Raw genomic sequence first — 17891 nt, 5'->3', positions numbered from 1 at the left:
ACAGCCCCAGATGTTATGAGTATTTATCATTTTTCCAATTGTAAATTGATAATGAAAGCCAATCAAATGGGCTTCAGTTTGATTACTTTGACAATTGCTATGGTTGAGTTCCTTGTTGTGTGAGCAGGTTTTGGTACCTTGGGGAAGGGGGTGGTCCACAGACTCTTTCAGGATATAATGAGAGCTATAAAGGCTCTCCCCAGAAAATGTGTACAGACAGGCACATTTTGCAGACAATTCCAGGGATTCAGACAGAAAAGCCCATCTATGAGGCCCCTTTTTCAAAGTGGCGCAGACTGCGGCGTTTCTGACATTTCCGATGAACACAAACACGAGTGTTTGTCTAAATGTTAATGGGTTTCTGTGCCCTCTGCTGGAAGCATCTGCAGTCAGTGCGGCACTGCGGAGGCAGAGCCCAGTGACTGGAATTTTCCTCTTGCCTTAGAGCTGTTTTCCTCTCCTGTAGAACTGGCCCTGGAGTTTCAAGTTCACTACGCACTTTTTGCAAGTTGCTGAGAAAGCCCTCTACCTCACACCCAAATCAACAAATTTAAGGGAAATTATTTATCTCCCACTTTGGGGATTATTAGTTCTGGACAGAGACTGTTACTGTATAAGGTTTGCTGAAAATGTATGAGGCTATCTGGAGATGGGTGGAGGGGGGTGTTTTGATTCCCAGTGAGTAAACATTTTAAGCAAATTAAGTGGTTGTAGCAATAATAATAATAATAATGGCTACCATTTTTCAAGTGTCTGCTCCGTGCCAGGCATTTAATCCCTCCAATGACAGGGGCCAGGTTTTAAACTGATGCTCTGAGAGGTGCCATTGCTTGGCCCGATGCCACACAGCTTGTGGTGGAGGAAAATTCTAAACTGGATCTGCCAGACTGCAAGCCCAGGCCCCTCCCACTGCACCTCGGGGTCACACTGACAGGGCCTTGGGTCTTGAGGGCACAATCCACATTGGCAGTCTCCTTTCACCAATGCAAACCAGGTTGGGATGCTGGTGACGAGGCCCACATGATGGATAAAGACTCTGAGGCTCTTGGGAAGTGACCATTTGGTCCAAGGTCACACAACTGGTAAGGAGAGAAAGGGACAGAACCCCGGCCTGCAGTGCACTGAAAACAAGACAGTGCCGTTAAATCCCAGCAAAATGCGCTACCAACAAAACACTGTGCTCTGTTGATGTGTTTTTAAGAGGGAGATTAGCGAGGGTCAGGGCGGTGTTGAATCTATACTAGCACAAAAAGGAAACTTTCTCTTTGTGGATATTGCAAGGATCGAGAGCAATGTCAAAAGGGATTGCCTTTCCCACCCAGTGTTCCAGTGTCACTTAATACAGTGTCAGGGACCACCTGAAGTCCCCTGAGGCGCCACCAGTGAGATGCCCTCCCTGCTCTCTGGGAAGCCCTGGGTTAGTGAATACGCTTCAGGCAAGGGAGTGCCCCAGGTCTGAGACGGAGTGAGGAGACGGTGGCAAGAGCCCAGCATGCAGCTGAAGGCCCCGCGGAGTCATCTTCGGAGGGAGAAAGCAAAGTGCTGAGGACAAGGGCAGAGCCCCAGAGACCCAGGATGTACAGAAGCCCAGAGGGGCAGCCCCAACACCCACCTCCCGGCTGCAGAGGCTGCTGGAGACTCCACCAAGAGACTGGAGTGCAGAAGAAAAGCTCAGCATCTTTGTTTCACCACCTGGAAGGCTGGATGGCCAGGTAGCTGGGTCTGCTAAGCCAGTCCTGGGCGAGAAGTTCAAGTCACCGTCCAACACTACAGTTGGTGGCATCTTTTTTTTACAATTTCTACTGCATTGACTTCCACAATTCAACACCTGTATGAGGCAGTTACTTTTTTTTTTTTTTTTTTTTTGAGATGGAGTCTTGCTCTGTCGCCCAGGCTGGAGTGCAGTGGCGCAATCTCGGCTCACTGCAAGCTCTGCCTCCTGGGTTCACGCCATTCTCCTGCCTCAGCCTCCCGAGTCGCTGGGACTGCAGGCGCCCACAACCACGCCCGGCTAATGTTTTGTACTTTTAGTAGAGATGGGGTTTCGCCGTGTTAGCCAGGTTGGTCTCGGTCTCCTGACCTCGTGATCCGCCCACCTCAGCCTCCCAAAGTGCTGTGATTACAGGCGTGAGCCACCGTGCCTGGCCAGCAGTTACATTTTTAGAAAGGGAGATAACTCATTCAAGGGAAGATAAAAGGCAAGACCGGGGCGGGGACATTGGATATTTGCCCCATTTGGGCATTAACCTTGGCTCTGAGCCTCCCGGTAGCCAAGGCAAGTGGAAACATGATGGCTGACTCAGCTGCCATCATCATCTGCTCATGGCAAGTGTGTCCATCTCTCCAGCGGGCTCCGGCCTGACAGGCTGGCGTAAGGCTCATGGGTGAGCAATGTCCCTGACAGTAACAAGGGGAGGAAGAAGACTCCGCCTTTATGTGGCCTCCAAGAAATCCAAGGATACACAATGGCATTTCCATGGGGCCACTAAGCTCAAAGGGTCAGATCATCAATTGTTTTGGTGATCAAAACTTGGGACCCCAGGAAAGGCACCAAATGGGGGTCTCCTATCTCCCCTCTCACCAATGTCAATCATTTCACCTGTGACTTCAGCAAGATTTTCCAGTCGAGCTCTGAGACAATAATAGTTGGCATATACTGAGTGCTTCCCACCTCCCAGGCCTTCCCAGCAAGCTCAGCGACCAGGATTACCCTCCTTCCTCCTCTACAGAGGACTCTTGGCTCAGAGCAGTGGGGAATTCACCCAAGGCCCATGGCAGAGCCAGTAAGATGCAAGCCAAGATCTGTGCTGACCCCAAAGCCTGTATCCCCACCTCTGCACAGGCCGCTGTTCCCCTCTGGTGACTGCAAGCCCAGCCCCACCTAGGGATGCCAGACAAGGCAAAGGAACTGGATGTCATGGCCTGGAAGACCAGAGGAAGCTCATGTCTGCCCTACGCAGAGCAGAGATGTGCCTGACCACCATGCCAGACCACCTCCAGGGTCCAGCAAAAATGCTTGAGATTGACCCCCAACACACACTCAAAAAAAACTTCGTTGGCTCCCAAAATGTGGGGGAAAAAACCTTCAAAATAAATGTTTAATGAAATATCTACAAAATGTAACATATCACCCAATGGCAACTCAATCCTTCTATGGCTCTGGATATATTTTATTTTGTAAGTGATACAGACTTGTTGAATATAAATAGGATGTCAGGATTGTCTAAAATGAAGTGCTCCCCAGGACCTACGAGTGTTCAGATGACCCTACCACAGACTGAGCAAAATGTCACCATGAAGAGTTTGGGACCTGCCCAAATGTCCGGCCAAGCGCTTAATTGAATTGGGGGTAGATGAAGATAGAGTGCTTGCCCCCAGAATTTTACATATAGAAGTCAAGCAGTTGGCTCTCCAAACAATGAAGGCAGCTGGGCAGAGCTCCTGGCAAAAGCACGACTTTGAGTAATGCCACTTGTTAAGTTAAAAGAGTGCCCGCATCACCCCCAACACCTCATTAGCTAAATGGATTGCCCCATTGGGTTGGGGTTGCTTCATATCTGCCTATTGACTTTGCAGAACCTCTGCCAAAAACAAGATCTCAGTTTTGACATAGTTGATGCTGAGCTATTTTTTTCCTCGACTATTATTTGTCTAACAGAGTGCTGAGCTGGGTACAGCCACGTACACTGAGTGTAAAACCACATCATCAACACAGGTCTTACTTGCTATGACAGCAGGAAATGCAGCCATTTAATTTAAAAGCTGACTCCAGTTCTTGGGATGGAAGTGGGAAAGGGCGGCCAGGATACAGTGCCATTTCCCATTCCCAGGACAACTGCAATGGTCACAAGACCATTGCCACACATTTTGATTCCAAAAGTTGCTTAGAAGGTAGAGCTTTAGAGAAACATAAATGGTCTGTGGCAGGTGGGAGAGTGGACCCCACATGCCACCCAGCAAGACCCGTGGCTACTCCCTCACTGTGGCATCAGAGTCTTAGATTGTTCCAGAGAGACTTTGTTTGTTTCTATCACGTTTCTCCATGAAATGAATTAGAGTTTGACAATGAGAGGCAGTCATATGGGTGTGCCCCACATCTTCTCACTCCTTTTGTAGCAGACCACGTTCTTCAAAAATTCAAGTCAAGTTTTAAAAATCAAGAGAGATCTGGCCGGGTATGGTGGTTTACGCCTGTAAATCCAGCACTTTGGGAGGCCGAGGTGGGCAGATCATGAGGTCAGGAGTTCGAGACCAACCTGGCCAATGTGGGGAAACCCCATCTCTACTAAAAATACAAAAATTAGCCAGGCATGGTGGCAGGTACCTGTAATCTTAGCTACTCAAGAGGCTGAGGCAGGAGAATCGCTTGAACCCAGGAGGCAGAGGTTGCAGTGAGCCGAGATGGCGCCACTGCACTCCAGCGTGGGCAATAGAGCAAGAATCTGTCTCAAAAAAAAAAAAAAAATCAAAGGAGATCCTTTCAAAAAGCCAAATTTCCAGGTCTGGAGAGTTCTAGAAAGATCTAGCGGCCTCTGCCTTTCATTTCTGCAGGAGTCGAGTCTCAGTGCCCTCTTCAGACAGCTGGCCCCATCCTTGTCTTTGCTTCTTATTTCCCACGCCCAGCTCACTCATGCACTCCGCAGGCTGGGACCCTGTAGGAACACCAGGCACATCCTGCAATGTGGTATAAGGTTTTGTAATGCAAAGACCTGAGAGTTGAGCATAGACACTCCAAGGTGGTTTGCTCAAAGGAAAGAAGGAAGGGCTATCCCAGTGCTGGCAGGAAAAGGAGAACGCTGGCAAGAGGAGACTGCATGGACCACTGGAGATGGAACAAAAGAGAAGATGTGGCCAGCCTGATTCTCATCTTCTTTTACACTGTTTCCTCCCCATCTAGCACCAACGTGTTACCTTTCAACAAGAGTAATAAGGCATCCCTTCTGGAGAGTGTGTGTGAAGAGCCAAGCTCACCTGGCTTCCCTTCTGCCCCCGACTCAAGAAGCAGACCCCTCAAAGATGGCTCAGGAAACCTGGAATATTAGCTGTGGGAGCATTTAGTTCCATGGCTTTACAGACTGAAATTCACAGCCCACACTACACACGACCTCCTGACATTTCCTGGCACTTGTTTTATACAATAACAATAGTGCTATTATCATTATTGTCATTACTCCTATTATGCCAGTGCATTAGACGGTCCCCAGAAGGGAGAGAAGGTAATTGGCTCCCATCACCCTAAGCAGTGCTATTGGGTACAATGTACAAATAGCTTAAAATTAAAGGCTGGCATCAGAGCCTGTTCAGTCTGTAATGGATTACTAAATGAGCACAGGCTTACCTTCTGCCATCAACACCCTCCAGAAATCATTTGCAAACAAGACAGATAATTTCGTATCTGATTCAGGTTAATTGCCCTGTTTTCCCACCTCCCTGCTCACCAAGGGCCTCCATGGGGTTGAACTCTGCAAAGTTGCCCAAACCAGCTTCAGCAGGCAAATGTTCCCACTGGGAGCTAATGAGGGGTCATCATCATCTTCTCAGACCTAAACCCAGACTTGACCCTCTGCAAAGTATTCTTCATGACCAAGTCATTCAGATCCCTTATCCCCGACTTTGCTATCCGGTGGAGGAGGAACATCTGCCGCTCGCTCAGTGTGTGGTTCAGGCGGTGCGCAATGGAGATGGGGGTCTCCCCCTTGGCATCTCTGTCGTGGATGGAGGCCCCGTGCTGGAGCAGGAGGCTTATACAGTCTGACCGGCCCATGGCTGCAGCCACATGCAGGGGCGTCCTGCCCAGGGGAGATCTGCTGAGGCAGCTGGCTCCTATAAAATAAGAACATTTGCCGGAAGGAAGACATGCAGAGGGGGAGCAAAGGAGGGGTCCAGGGCTGTGAAGGGAGGTCCTGCTGCCTGGCCCAGCTCCAGTACTGCCCTGCCTCCAGTCCATCCCCCTGGCAGCAGCCAGTGATCTTTCCAGAATGCCCATATCAAACTCCTGCTCAGATCCATCACTGCCATCCCACCGCCTGTGGGGTGATGTTCTAGGTCTTTCCCGCTCACTCTCACCCTACCTTCCCATTACTGTTCCAGCATTCCCTCCTGCCATACTCTCCTGCCCACCCCCACCACCAAGGCACCAATTATACCTACCTTCCACCTTCATCCCTAAAACACACCCTGCTCTGCATCCTGCCCCAGGACCATTCACAACATTCTCACCCATTTTATTCTGGGCTAAATCTGACCTTTCTTTAGGCTTCATTTATTTCCTTGGGAAAATCTTCCTTAGTTCTCCCACCCCATGAAACCTCCAGTATAAGCTCAGTAGACACTCTACATCTTCACAACACCGTGTACACCATTGACTATGGAATCATTTGTAATAATCTACTGACTTCCCCTCATAAACTCCAGGAGGGCAGAAAACACACACATCTGGCTTGTTGCTGTTCTCATCCCGAGCACGTAGCTCAGTGCCTGCAGAAGACAGGCACTCGGGAAATGACGCAATGGGCAGCCTGACTCATGGACAGATTTCACTTCGATTAAATTCCCCACCGCCTCCTGCAGATGGATGGGCTAATGACAGGTGTCCAATATGGAGTTGTTGAATTGAATCAAATTCTGGATAACAAATATGACACAGAAAACAAGGCAATTCAATTAAATTCAGCTGACATTTCGGTAGCCAGTTTTTATGAGCTCCGGCTGGCTGGTGAGGTAAAGTTTTAAATAGGCTCTTAGAACACCAGTGTCGACCATGACACCTCCCCCCAGCAGCTGTCTTCAGAGGACAGAAAACTTTGCAAAGCTGGCTGTAATTTTTTAACTGGTGCCTTCAAATACATCACAGTTCCATCAGAGTGAAAATGACTTTTTATGAGCTTAAAGGACTGCTGGGCTGTGCAAAGCCCATATTTCATTTTACAACAAGCAAAGAGCAGACAGGCAGTGAAGGAAGGAAGGAGAATATTGTTGAGGTAACCTTTACCCATCACAGAGGTTGACACACCCAATGTGCGGCCCGATCATCCGGCCCAGAAGTCCGAGATGTTTTCCACCTTGCTCGGTGTAAGTGGGAAAAATAGTAATGACTGAGCTGAGAGAGGCTGGAGCCAAGGCTGTGAGTAGGAAAGAAAGGGGTCTAATCTGGAGGCAAGTTGATACAGGAGACCCTTGGGAAAGGCCCCTCCTTAGCCCAAACCATTGACCAAACACCACGTAACATGTTCTCCCTTTTTCCAAGGAAGCCGGTGGTCTGGGCTGTTAACAGCTGTTCTCCATTGTTCTTGAGGGTCTGGGCTGTTAACAGCTGTTCTCCATTGTTCTTGAGGGTCTGGGCTGTTAACAGCTGTTCTCCATTGTTCTCCACGCCACATTGAGTGGGCTGCATCTCCATCAGTGGGCATCTTTTCCCAAAAAGATGCCACATCCAGGGAGGATAGAGTGCACACCTATGGAATATTATGTAAAGCTCTTTAATTTGGAGACAATGTTGGCTAAGGCTTCTGTTTCTATCTATCAAGAGAGCCAGAGAGAGAGCCAGAGAGAGAGAGAGACGAAGGAGGCCCTTAAGTGGAGGTGGGGTGAAAAGAGTTCAGCATGAATGTCTTATGAGAAAATAATAACGAGGCTTGGAGAAGGGAGAATGGTGAGCCTGCCATCCACCACAGAGCTGTGCTGGCTGGAGGGTGGACTATTTTGGGGTTTTTCGTGTGTGTGTGTGTGTGTGTGTGTGTGTGTGTGTTGTAGTCTCCTGTCTCAGCCTCCTGAGTAGCTGCGACTACAGGTACGTGCCACCACACCCAGCTAATTTTTGTATTTTTAGTAGAGACGGGGTTTCACCAGACTGGTTGGCCAGGCTAGTTGTGAACTCCTGAGCTCATGTGATCTGCCCACCTCAGCCTTCCAAAGTGCTGAGATTACAGGCGTGAGCCACCGTGCCTGGCCAGAGGCTAGCCCATTTTGGACCGTTGCAGCTTCCTAATTTCATGCAAGGCTGGAAATCACACAGACAGCATGGGAATATTCCCAGCAATGTATCTGGTGAGAAATGAACCAGGAATCCTTTGTAGCTGCCCCGTGTGTCTTGGGTCCTGAAATTTCTGCCTCACTGAAGCAGAAAGAATCTTCTCGAGACCTGGTGAAGAGAAGGAGGGTAATCTCTGACTGGCGTGCCCTAAGACACTTGCCTAGACAGGGAGTGAGTGGCCCCATGGGACCCTGATTGGTGGCTGACAAGACACAGGTCCAGGAAAACACTGCTGGAAGAACCGGGAACACAAGACACTCTGTCCTTTCTACCTGCAAAAAATCCCAACTCATGAATGTAGCAAGCTTTCTACCAGAATTACCGTGTTCTAGAAGGTACTGCACAGCATCAAAGTGGCCTCTGTGTGAAGCCACATACAATGCCACAAACGCCCTCTGAGACATCCACTGCTTCCACTTCTCACCCTCAAAATGTTCTGAATTTGCAGTTCGGTAGAAGGAATCTTCAGTAAGCCCAAGACAAGATAGCTGGGCAAGATAAGAGGAGTTTGAGTTATTCTCAAAAGTGTGGCTACATTTTGCTGGACGGCTGATGGGGCATGCTCAGGGGAAGGCTTGCTTGAATGTCAAATTAAGACTCATGATGGGAAAAGAGAGGTGCAAACCCTCACTGAAAAGCTGAGAAACACCCAGGACAGGATGGGGAGGCCATGATTTAACGCTTTATATATGTTCAGGAAATACGAATTCGCCATCAATCAGGCTCAGAACGCAGGAAGGTCTTCCTGTCGATGTTTTGAAGAGAGAAAATAGCTTTGCCTGGTGTCCACAGGAAGGCGGTTGAAGCCACTGAGGAAGACACCAGCCAATACAAATGGCCTCCCAGAGGGTGACAGCAGGCATCTCTTGGAGACCGGCTCTGGCCTTTCCATCTATTTGTGTGCCCATTGTCTCCATTAGGTTTCAGAGCAAGCTGAACATGCACAGGTGAACAGCCAGGTCATGTAACCACCTCGTGGTGAATTAAGTCTTTGAGCCTGGGAGGAAGGCTACGGGTTCCCCCAGGGAGGATACTCTGCCCTGATGTGGGAGTCAGGACTGGATCAGCGGGAGGAGCAGAATTGAGATGAGGATGATGGCAATTCTGACAACCTCAGAGAGCAGGGAGGTGACCCCTGCAGCCAGAGCAAGAGCCAGAAAACCCAGCACGGACCACACTGCTGGTGACAAAGGGGAGGGAGACAGAAGCGGCAGAGGAGAGTGCAGAGGAGGAGAAGCAGGAGGGACTGGGAGGAGATGTGTCAGGGCTGGGACAGGGCCCCATCCTGCCCACCCTCCCCGCCAAGGCTGCCTCCTGCCGCACCTGCCCCGAGCCCATGCACTCTTCCAAGGTCGCCAATCCCAGCCCCTGCTATACCCAACCTTCCCTGACCCCTTTCTCAGCAAAGAAACTCTGTCTCCTCTTCTCCAGGAGCACACAGCTTTCCATCCGAATTTCTTTTCTAGGAAGAATATAGCATTGCCCCTCCTGTCAGAGTGATTCATCTTTCCTGTTGGGTACACGTCTGGTTTCTATCCTCCTGCTCCCCACTGCCCACCCCTAGAGCCCAGCTGAGAGGCCAGCAGGAGCCCTGAAGGACAGAGCACCCGCCGCTCACCCCAGGAACAAGGGGTCTCTCCCCCCAGAACCAGGCAGCACCTGACGGAGGCCTGTACCACAGCCCAGAGCTCTGAGCTGTACGTTTCTCAGTTATCTGGAGTTCTCCTCTCAGTATTAAATTAGATTTCCAACCTTATCACTTATAAACATGAATAGAAACGTGCTGCCTCGACTCCTTTGTGGGGCGGGGTGGGGCGGTAAGTGGGTTATAAATCACAAATCGATAAACCCAGCAAAATGGTAAACCCAAGGAGTGAAGGCAAACCCTCGGTGCGGTATTTCATAATTATGACATGGCTCATCGTTCTCTCTTCCCTGCTCCGAAACTGTTACTCAGATATCCGTATTAAAGACTTTTTCCCCCCACAATTTACGGTTGCTTCGTAACGTATAATATCGACTTAAAGAAGCATGAAAACACCTTGCTGGGATCCCCTTCCACAGCCGCCAAAACAAGTTCTGTCATGAAGCCAGATACATAATGAAATAATCCCTCCAGGAACAACGTCATGGAACTTCAGGGTAGCGTCATCCATCAAAACTCCTGCAGGGAATAATTTTTTTTCTTTTAAAAAATTTGGTATTAAAGATAAACTACTACATTGGTTAAGTTAAGAGATTATCTGACCTTGAGTGCCACAAAGATAATTTTAGAAATATTGAATAGGAATCTCATTTGATGGTGCCTCGTGGGTCTGTCTGTTGTCGGTAATGCTTTTTAGAAAATAAATTTGGTTCAGCTCAGATGGAAGCCGAACAAAATCACAATGCCAACGATTTATAAAATTCTGTAATTATAACTTGTCCTATTGTGAAAAGGCACATGAGTCAGTAAAGTCATTTTATGAGGCAAACTCTACAAATAGAATGACTTAAACCTGAAGTATCCAGTCATTAGACACACGGCACAATGTGGTTATACAAATCATACAGGGTAAACCAAAATACTCTTGGATAATGTCATTACCTGGCTAAAGAGGTGACAATGACAAAAAATTGTTGGATCTTTCAAACTGAAGCCTGGGAGGGATTTTTCCACCTCGGCACTACTGACAGTTTAGACTGGGTAACTCCTTGTGGCAGGGGCCCCTCCTCGTTGTCCAGTGTTCACAGCTTCCCGGCCTCTACCTACTAGATGCTAGCAGCACGTTCACCAAATCAAGACAATCAAAAATGCCTCCAGGCCCAGCATGGTGGCTCACACCTGTCATCTCAGCACTTTGGGAGGCTGAGGTGGGCAGATTGAGCCCAGGAGTTCGAGACCAGCCTGGGCAACATGGCAAAAACCCGTCTCTACAAAAAACACAAAAATTATCTGGGCCTGATGGCTCGCACCTGTGGTCCCAGCTACTCGGGAGGCTGAGGTGGGAGGATCACCTGAGCCTAGGAGGCAGAGGTTGCAGTGAGCCAAGATTGCACCACTGCATTCCAGCCTGGGCAATAGAGTGAAACCCTGTCTCGGAAAAAAAAAAAAAAAAAAAGTCTCCAGACATTGCCAAATGGGCTCTGGGGGACAAAATCTCCCTAGCTGAGAGCCGATGTGATGTCAGGAGCTAATGCTGACTTCCACCCCAGTTTGGACTTGGAGTACCAGAGCTCCTTAGGCCTCATGCTTTCTTTATGAGCAATGCCACCAACATCGAGTCTCAGCTCCGCGCAGGTGACACAGTCTATATTCCAACTGAGTGGGATTCATGAGTTTTCTGGTTTCATGATTGACTGCTTTGTGCTTATGTACTAGGCACTTAGTGATTACTTGGTGCCCAGACCCAGTACCTATATTCTTTTCTCCTTAGGACAGCCCTCCAAGGTAGGTTTGTTACCTCCATCTGCTGATAAGCAAACGGAGGCTCACAAAGCCTGTAAACAGCCACCCCAGTGCTGGCACCAGACCTGCCTCCCTCCAGGGCCACTGGCTTCTCACTCTTGGCTCTGGGAGCACCAATTTGCTACTGGAAACTCACGATGGTAGATGTCAAGACGGAATAGTGATCAGCAAATCTGTTCATTAGTGTCCTATCTGTGGTTCAGACACAGAGGATAACCAGTAATTAGTCTAAGTAAGACAACTTGACTCCCTACAACTTTGAAAATATTGAGTAAAGCTGTGTTTTGCTGAGACGTGCAAGAGCACAACTCCCACGTGCTGAACGGCCCCTGTAGAAATCAGAGTACATCCTCTCTTTAGAGACAGGCAGCCACTGCCTTGGACTTAGACAAATACTAATTATCACCAGCTAAATAAATTATCAAAGTTGACAATAGACGTGGAAGGGCAACCCTGGCCCATGGATTTGCTCACCCCTTTTAGATTTGTGTATCTCAAGGTTTTCACACATGGTCTCATTTGATCTCCCCCCGCCCCAAATTTTGAGGTGAGTAGGAGAGGCCTCAGAGGATTATTTATAGGCAGTAGCCCAAATTTCTTCTAATAACGAGTAGCACTTTCTGTCTTTCTTGTTTGCCACCCACAGCAAGGACTACAACAGCAGAGAGAGGTCGAGCTTCTAACAGTTGCTAAGTGCCTGTTGAGTGACAGCACTGTGACATCAGTGTTAAGTCACCTCCTCTCTCGCGCTCCCTCTTAGCTCTCTTGGATTAATAGCCCTGCATAGCTCATCAGTGAAAATAAATGAACAGAAGGGGTGCTAGGCATTTGTAGTTGAGGATACATAATTGTCAAATTACTTGTTTGGGAACTCTTACTAAGTCCTTCAACAACTCTCCTCACTTTTAATATGTTAAATACAGACTAGGCTCAAAACACATTTCTTTCCAAATAAAGCCTCAAAAATGCCCAAGAGCATCTTCCAAACACTCCTATAGGAAAATAAATATGTCAGGAAAAACGCTGAACCTATTTTAAAGAGAGCAAAGGAAGGTATTTTGGCCTTCACTGTGCATTTTGAGTTTCCTGCGTCATTTCTGTCCATAGGGGGAAACGGCTCTGAGAATTCTAGAGCTGGTTTCTCTGTGTTACGGATTAGGAAACTGAGCCCAGAAGGGCAGTGTCTGGCAGCACCAAGCCCGTGGAGGCAGGCTGCTTTCAGATCTGTCTCCATCGCTCCCCAGCCCCTGCAGTACAGCTGCAGTCTCTCTGCAATATCAGCTGTTCACATTCTCTGTGCAGCAGCTCAGAGATTTTTTCTATATCCTCATTTTCTTGAAGTGTGTTGCGTTGATTTCAACCAGGTGGGGAGATGATGGAGCCCAGGGACTTTGATCCTGTTCTCATATCCTAAATATTGTAGGGAATCGGGATAGGGAAAGCCACGCCTTCCGGTCAGGGAAGGAGACTGATGGAAGGAGAGATGGGCTCTAGGGTGCCTGGCCTCCACTGGGTACCTGCCACACGGGACTTGTCTGGAGTGGGGCCCTTGGGGTCCTAATTCAGTCACAAGGAACTTTCGGTTCTGGGTTCTGATTCCGGCTGGGCTAGCTTTGAGCTCCCGATGTGAACAAGGACACAGCTTGGAATTTGGGGTTCTGATATGTACTTGGTTAGTGCCAGTATTTGAGGTTCAAACGTAGATAGCAGCATTTGCTTTGAGACTCGGGTTCTTGTGAGGGCAGTTTACTCTGGATTTGGGGTTCTGATTAAAGTAAGGTTTGCTGTCTGTTTGGGGGTCCTGATGTGAAAAGGTCTGTTCTGGGATTTGGAGTCCTTGTATTGGCAGGACTTGTTTTAGGATGCGGGGATCGGATGTAGCCCCGAGTAGTGTGGCATTTGGAGGGTAGGAATCGAGCACATCTGCCCTGAGATTTGGGGGTCTTCATGGTGATAAAATCTGCTCCAAAATTTGGGCTCCTGCTATATGCAGGGTTTGATCTGGAATTTGGGGTTCTGGTATAAATAAGGTTGGCTGAAGGATTTGGGTTACTTATACAAGAAAAGTTTGAGTTTTGGGGTACTCATGGAGGCAAGGTTTGGTTTGAACCTTGACTTTCTGACATGGACACGGCCGGCTTCAACCTTGGAGTGCTGATGTAGACACGGTTTCATATCTGGGGGTTCAGATATGGATGGGTTTGACTTGAGTTTTGGGGTCCTGTTGTGGACAGAGTTTGTTTCATTCTTTGGAGCCCTTATGAAGACACTTTGAGGGGATTTGGGTTCTGGTATGGTCATGGTGAGCTCGGTGACTGCCTTTCAGATGTGAGCAGAGTTGGCTTTGAATTTTGGGGCAGGGTTCATTCGGGGTTCTGTCATCCTTATGTACACAGAAGTGGCTAATGGATTGGGGTTCAGATGCACAAATGGTTAGTTGGAGACTGGGGGGTCCAGAATTGGGCAATTGAGGGTCATGACGTGGGTAGAGTCTGCTCTGGGATTTAGGGTTCTGTTATGGCCAGGCATAGCTTCAGGGTTTGAGGCTCAAACATGGGCAGAATTTGCATAGAGATATGGGGTCTTGAGGCGGGCAGCGTTTGTTTCAGATTTTGGCATCCTCGTGTGGACATGGTTTTGGAGGATTCCGGGTTCTAACAGTCACAAAATTAGTCTGGCAATTTGGGATTTCAGATTTAGCCAGGTTTGTTCTTGGTTTTGGGGTCCTAAACTGGACAGAGTTTGTTTCAGCTTTGATCCCTTTGCGTGGACACAGTTGTTGGAGGATCTGGGGTTCTGAGGTAGTCATGGTTAGCCTGGAGATTAGGGGTTAAGTCTTGGGCTGGTTTGTTGATTTTGGGGTCCTGAGATGGACAGGGTTTGTTCTGATTTGGCATCCTTGCAAGACAAAAGTGGCTGGAAAATCTGGGGTTCTGAGGTAGTCATGGGTAGCCTGAAGATTTGGGGTTCAGTTGGGCATGTTTGCTCTGGATTTTGGGGTCCTGAGGTGGTCGTTTGTTCAAGCCCTGGCATCCTGGGGGCGATGTGGTAGCCGGAGGAATTGGGGTTCTGAAGTAGTCATGGTTAGCCTAGAGATTTGGGGTTCGGTGTTGGGCAATTTTATTCTGGATTTGTGGGTCCTGAGGCCAGCAGGGTTCGTTTCAGGTTTGGCATGCTTGCGTGGACATGGTTAGCTAGAGGATTTGCGGTTCTAATGTTCTCAAGACCAGCATGGAGAAGGACTTGGGGTTTGCTTTGAGTTTGGGGTACTAACATGGGCAGGCTTGCTCTGGGTTTGGGGGTTCTGCTGGGGACAGGCTTTGTTTCAGACAAGTCTTACATGAACAGAGTTGGCTTTGGGACCTGGGCTCCTTACGAAGACATGGGGAGCCTGAGGGTCTGGCTTCTGGGGGGTCCTGGCTTGGACAAGATTTGCTCAGGGTTGGCAGATGCAGCCCAATCCAGGCAGGACCTGCTTGTGGATTAGGGTCCTGCTGTGGACAAGGTTTGCCTTGATTGGGAGTCCAATTTGAACGCCGTGTGTTTGAGATTGGGAAGTCCCTCTGTGGCCAGGACCCTAAGTGGCCCTTCCATGTGGGTTTCAGGGTGGCTGGGTTTCAGGGGTTTGCTTTGACATCTGGGGTTTCTCACGTAAGCAGGCTTCCCTTTGGGAATCCACTTCAGAAGTGGACGGGGTGCCCTTGCATGTGGCCAGGGAAGGAGTCAGGGCAGGAGCCACCTTCGTCGAGGTACTGGAGCCGCTGGAGGTTGAAGGGGATGCCGACCATCAGGTCCAGCTCCTCTTTGAGCTCCCGCACGGTCATGTCGCCGCGGCAGTTTGCCACTCGGAACATCTCCCCAGTCTCCTTCAGCCGCACCCGCAAGACGAAGACGTCAGGGGCCAAGTCCGGCAACGCGCTCGCGGCCTTCGGGTCACCGACGACCCGCTGGCTCCGGCCGCGGGCACAGACCGGGGGCTGCGCGGGGAGGGCCCGCGAGCCCGCCGAGCCTTCCCTGGGCCCGCCGCGCCCCTGCGCCCCGGCCCGCGCACTGCTCCTGCGTCCCGCATTGGGGTGCAGGCGAGAGGCGCCCCCCGTTGGCCCCGCCGCCCGCGCTCCGCCCGCCCCCGCCGCCGCCAGCCGCATAGCCCAGCCGCGGCCGCGCGTCATCCGCGGCTCGAGTGCGGTAGCCACGCGTCATCGCCGCCCCCGCCCTGACGTCCCACGGCGGGCCCATGCGCCCCCCGCCCCACTGTGACGCCCAGGCCCCTCCGGGACCGCCCCCTCCAGACGCAAGGCAAGGCCCCTCCCTGCCTGCCGCCCGAGCCCCCAGGGAGACCGACGGGTGGGCGGCCCCCCAGGGTCCCGCAGTCCTTTCCCGCTCCGCGATGAACAAAGACGCAGTTTCACGTGGCCGCGGGAGACGGTTCTTAAATAATGGAACAGGACATAGGTGCTTCCCAGAGCAACCGGGAGATTTGATAAATACAGAGACATCGCCGGGCGGCCACGCTCCGACGACCGGCACTGGGCCCCCGTCCCGAGCTCGGGCCACGTCCCCACCTCCTCGAAGCCTCCAAGCTGCTGTTAATGTCAGTTCTTTTCACCAGGCAAACGGAAGGGGCATTCTTGCTGCTGTTAAGAAACGGTTACCACTTCTCCGTGTCTGTTTAAAATAGGATCTTTGCATAAATTGGGATAAATCACCTGGAGGAATTACACGTGAACAAGGCTGTAAATCGCCAAGCATGTATGGCCTGCAGAGTTGTAAAGTGCAGACTTTCATTATAAAAACACTTCTAGTATGAATGAATTAAAAAAAAAAAAAAAAACCAACATTTCATAAACATGACTCCCTGCAGCAGATCTGGTCCCGACTTGGGGGTGGATCCCAGAAGTGGGAGACAGCCTTCCATGGAAACTTGCAAAACTGCACCAAAATCTATTAATTTTGAAAATGCTCTTGAATTCTTGGCGGGAGAAAGATGCTGATAAACACACTTAAGTGGGGAAATGCCCCCTTGAGAAAGGCTGGGCTGGCTCTATGAAGACACCTTTGGAGTGAGCTCTGCCTGGGAGAAACCTATCTGTGCTTTTCCATTCATTCACCGGAGATGAGGCTGAGTGTTCAAGTAAACAGGAAGCTTACCTGTGGTGGTCAAATTACAAACACTCAACATGGCACCCATGAATAATTAGAAAATACAAGTGATGGGGGCGGGAGCTAGGGAGGGCAAGGGGAAACAGAACAATCTTGGAAAAATCTCGGTTGTTGCAAAAAAAGAATAAAAGGTACGCTTAAAAATTATTTTTACAGAGAAATTACAGCCATAAAAAATATCTTTGCATTGGAAAGGCACTCATTATAGAAAAACGTTAACATATAAACGGAAATTGTAAAGGTTAGATTATTTACCAGAGTCTCTACAATCTCTCCAAGCACGTTGTGATTCAGCATGCAAATTATACACATCACAACACAAACTGCAGCTCATTTTTTTTCCTTAACAGAAAATTAAGCTCTGAATAGCATACAAGATTCCAGTTGAATAATTCTACTTGCTGCTAGATCAACAGATTTTCACAAAACAATCTCAATTTGCAGGCAATAAAAAAATTAAGAATTGCTAGTTACCAAAGCAAAACAATATCTCCATTTACTTTAGGCAAGAATTAAACACACGACAGATTGACCGATTTTTTTTTTTTAATATGTAGCTTCCGATTTATTAACTCACTTTTTGCCGACGTTGCCTAAATGCTACCCTGGGGTATAATTTGCAATTCTCACATATGTACCTTATTATTATTTTGGCGTGGTGCATATACTCCTATCTTTCTTTTAAAAGAATCAATTAAATGGAATTTGGAGGTGGGAGTAACATCCTGTATACTAGAAAATTCAATACATAGCTTCAAAAATTTCATTAAAAAATAAAGACAAGACAAACAAGAAAAAGACCAAAGGGCAAAATAGAAATAGCTTACAAGCCCTTAGCAGAGCTAGCTCTTGAACCCCAAATCGGCTGTTTCTTCCTTCCTTCCCTTATCCTACCTTTGAGAACATAAAAATAGAAATACGAAAAATGACATGTGCATACATGTACGTAAAATTTGTTCAAATGGTTAGAAAATCTTAAATTACTGATTTAAAAAACCTGGTTAAATTATAGAGTATCTTTCTCTTAGTCTAAATTTGAAATGCATGAAATCTAAGTGATGTGTACTTAAGTCAACTTGAAGAGTATATAATTTGACCCCCAAAGTCACAGGTGCGTAGAACTTGTGGGCAGGTTCTGATCAGAACTGGGTTTTCCTTTTTTTGGTTAAGATTCTAAAGCATTAGATATAAAGTCAATATCCATGCATCTCAGTTATCAATTTCCCTCCCAAGTTTTTAAACATATAGCAT

At 48.7% G+C, this 17891-nt stretch overlaps 1 protein-coding gene across 1 annotated transcript; it reads right to left on the bottom strand.

Annotated features, from left to right (window-relative positions):
- Nucleotides 1-5427: 5427 nt before the first annotated feature.
- On the bottom strand, nt 5428-15649 carry LOC116464114 (ankyrin repeat domain-containing protein 60-like). The gene is given in 5 exon segments (XM_032147382.2): nt 5428-5823; nt 8355-8520; nt 10074-10113; nt 10115-10196; nt 15220-15649. Coding segments are annotated over 5 exon segments (1029 nt in total). The 3' UTR covers nt 5428-5512.
- Nucleotides 15650-17891: the final 2242 nt, after the last annotated feature.

Source organism: Hylobates moloch, unplaced genomic scaffold, assembly GCF_009828535.3.
Source record: "Hylobates moloch isolate HMO894 unplaced genomic scaffold, HMol_V3 SCAFFOLD_188, whole genome shotgun sequence".
Classification (NCBI taxonomy): domain Eukaryota; kingdom Metazoa; phylum Chordata; class Mammalia; order Primates; family Hylobatidae; genus Hylobates; species Hylobates moloch.
The sequence above is the reverse complement of the archived record's forward strand: the minus strand, read 5'-3'. Positions and strand labels throughout refer to the sequence as shown.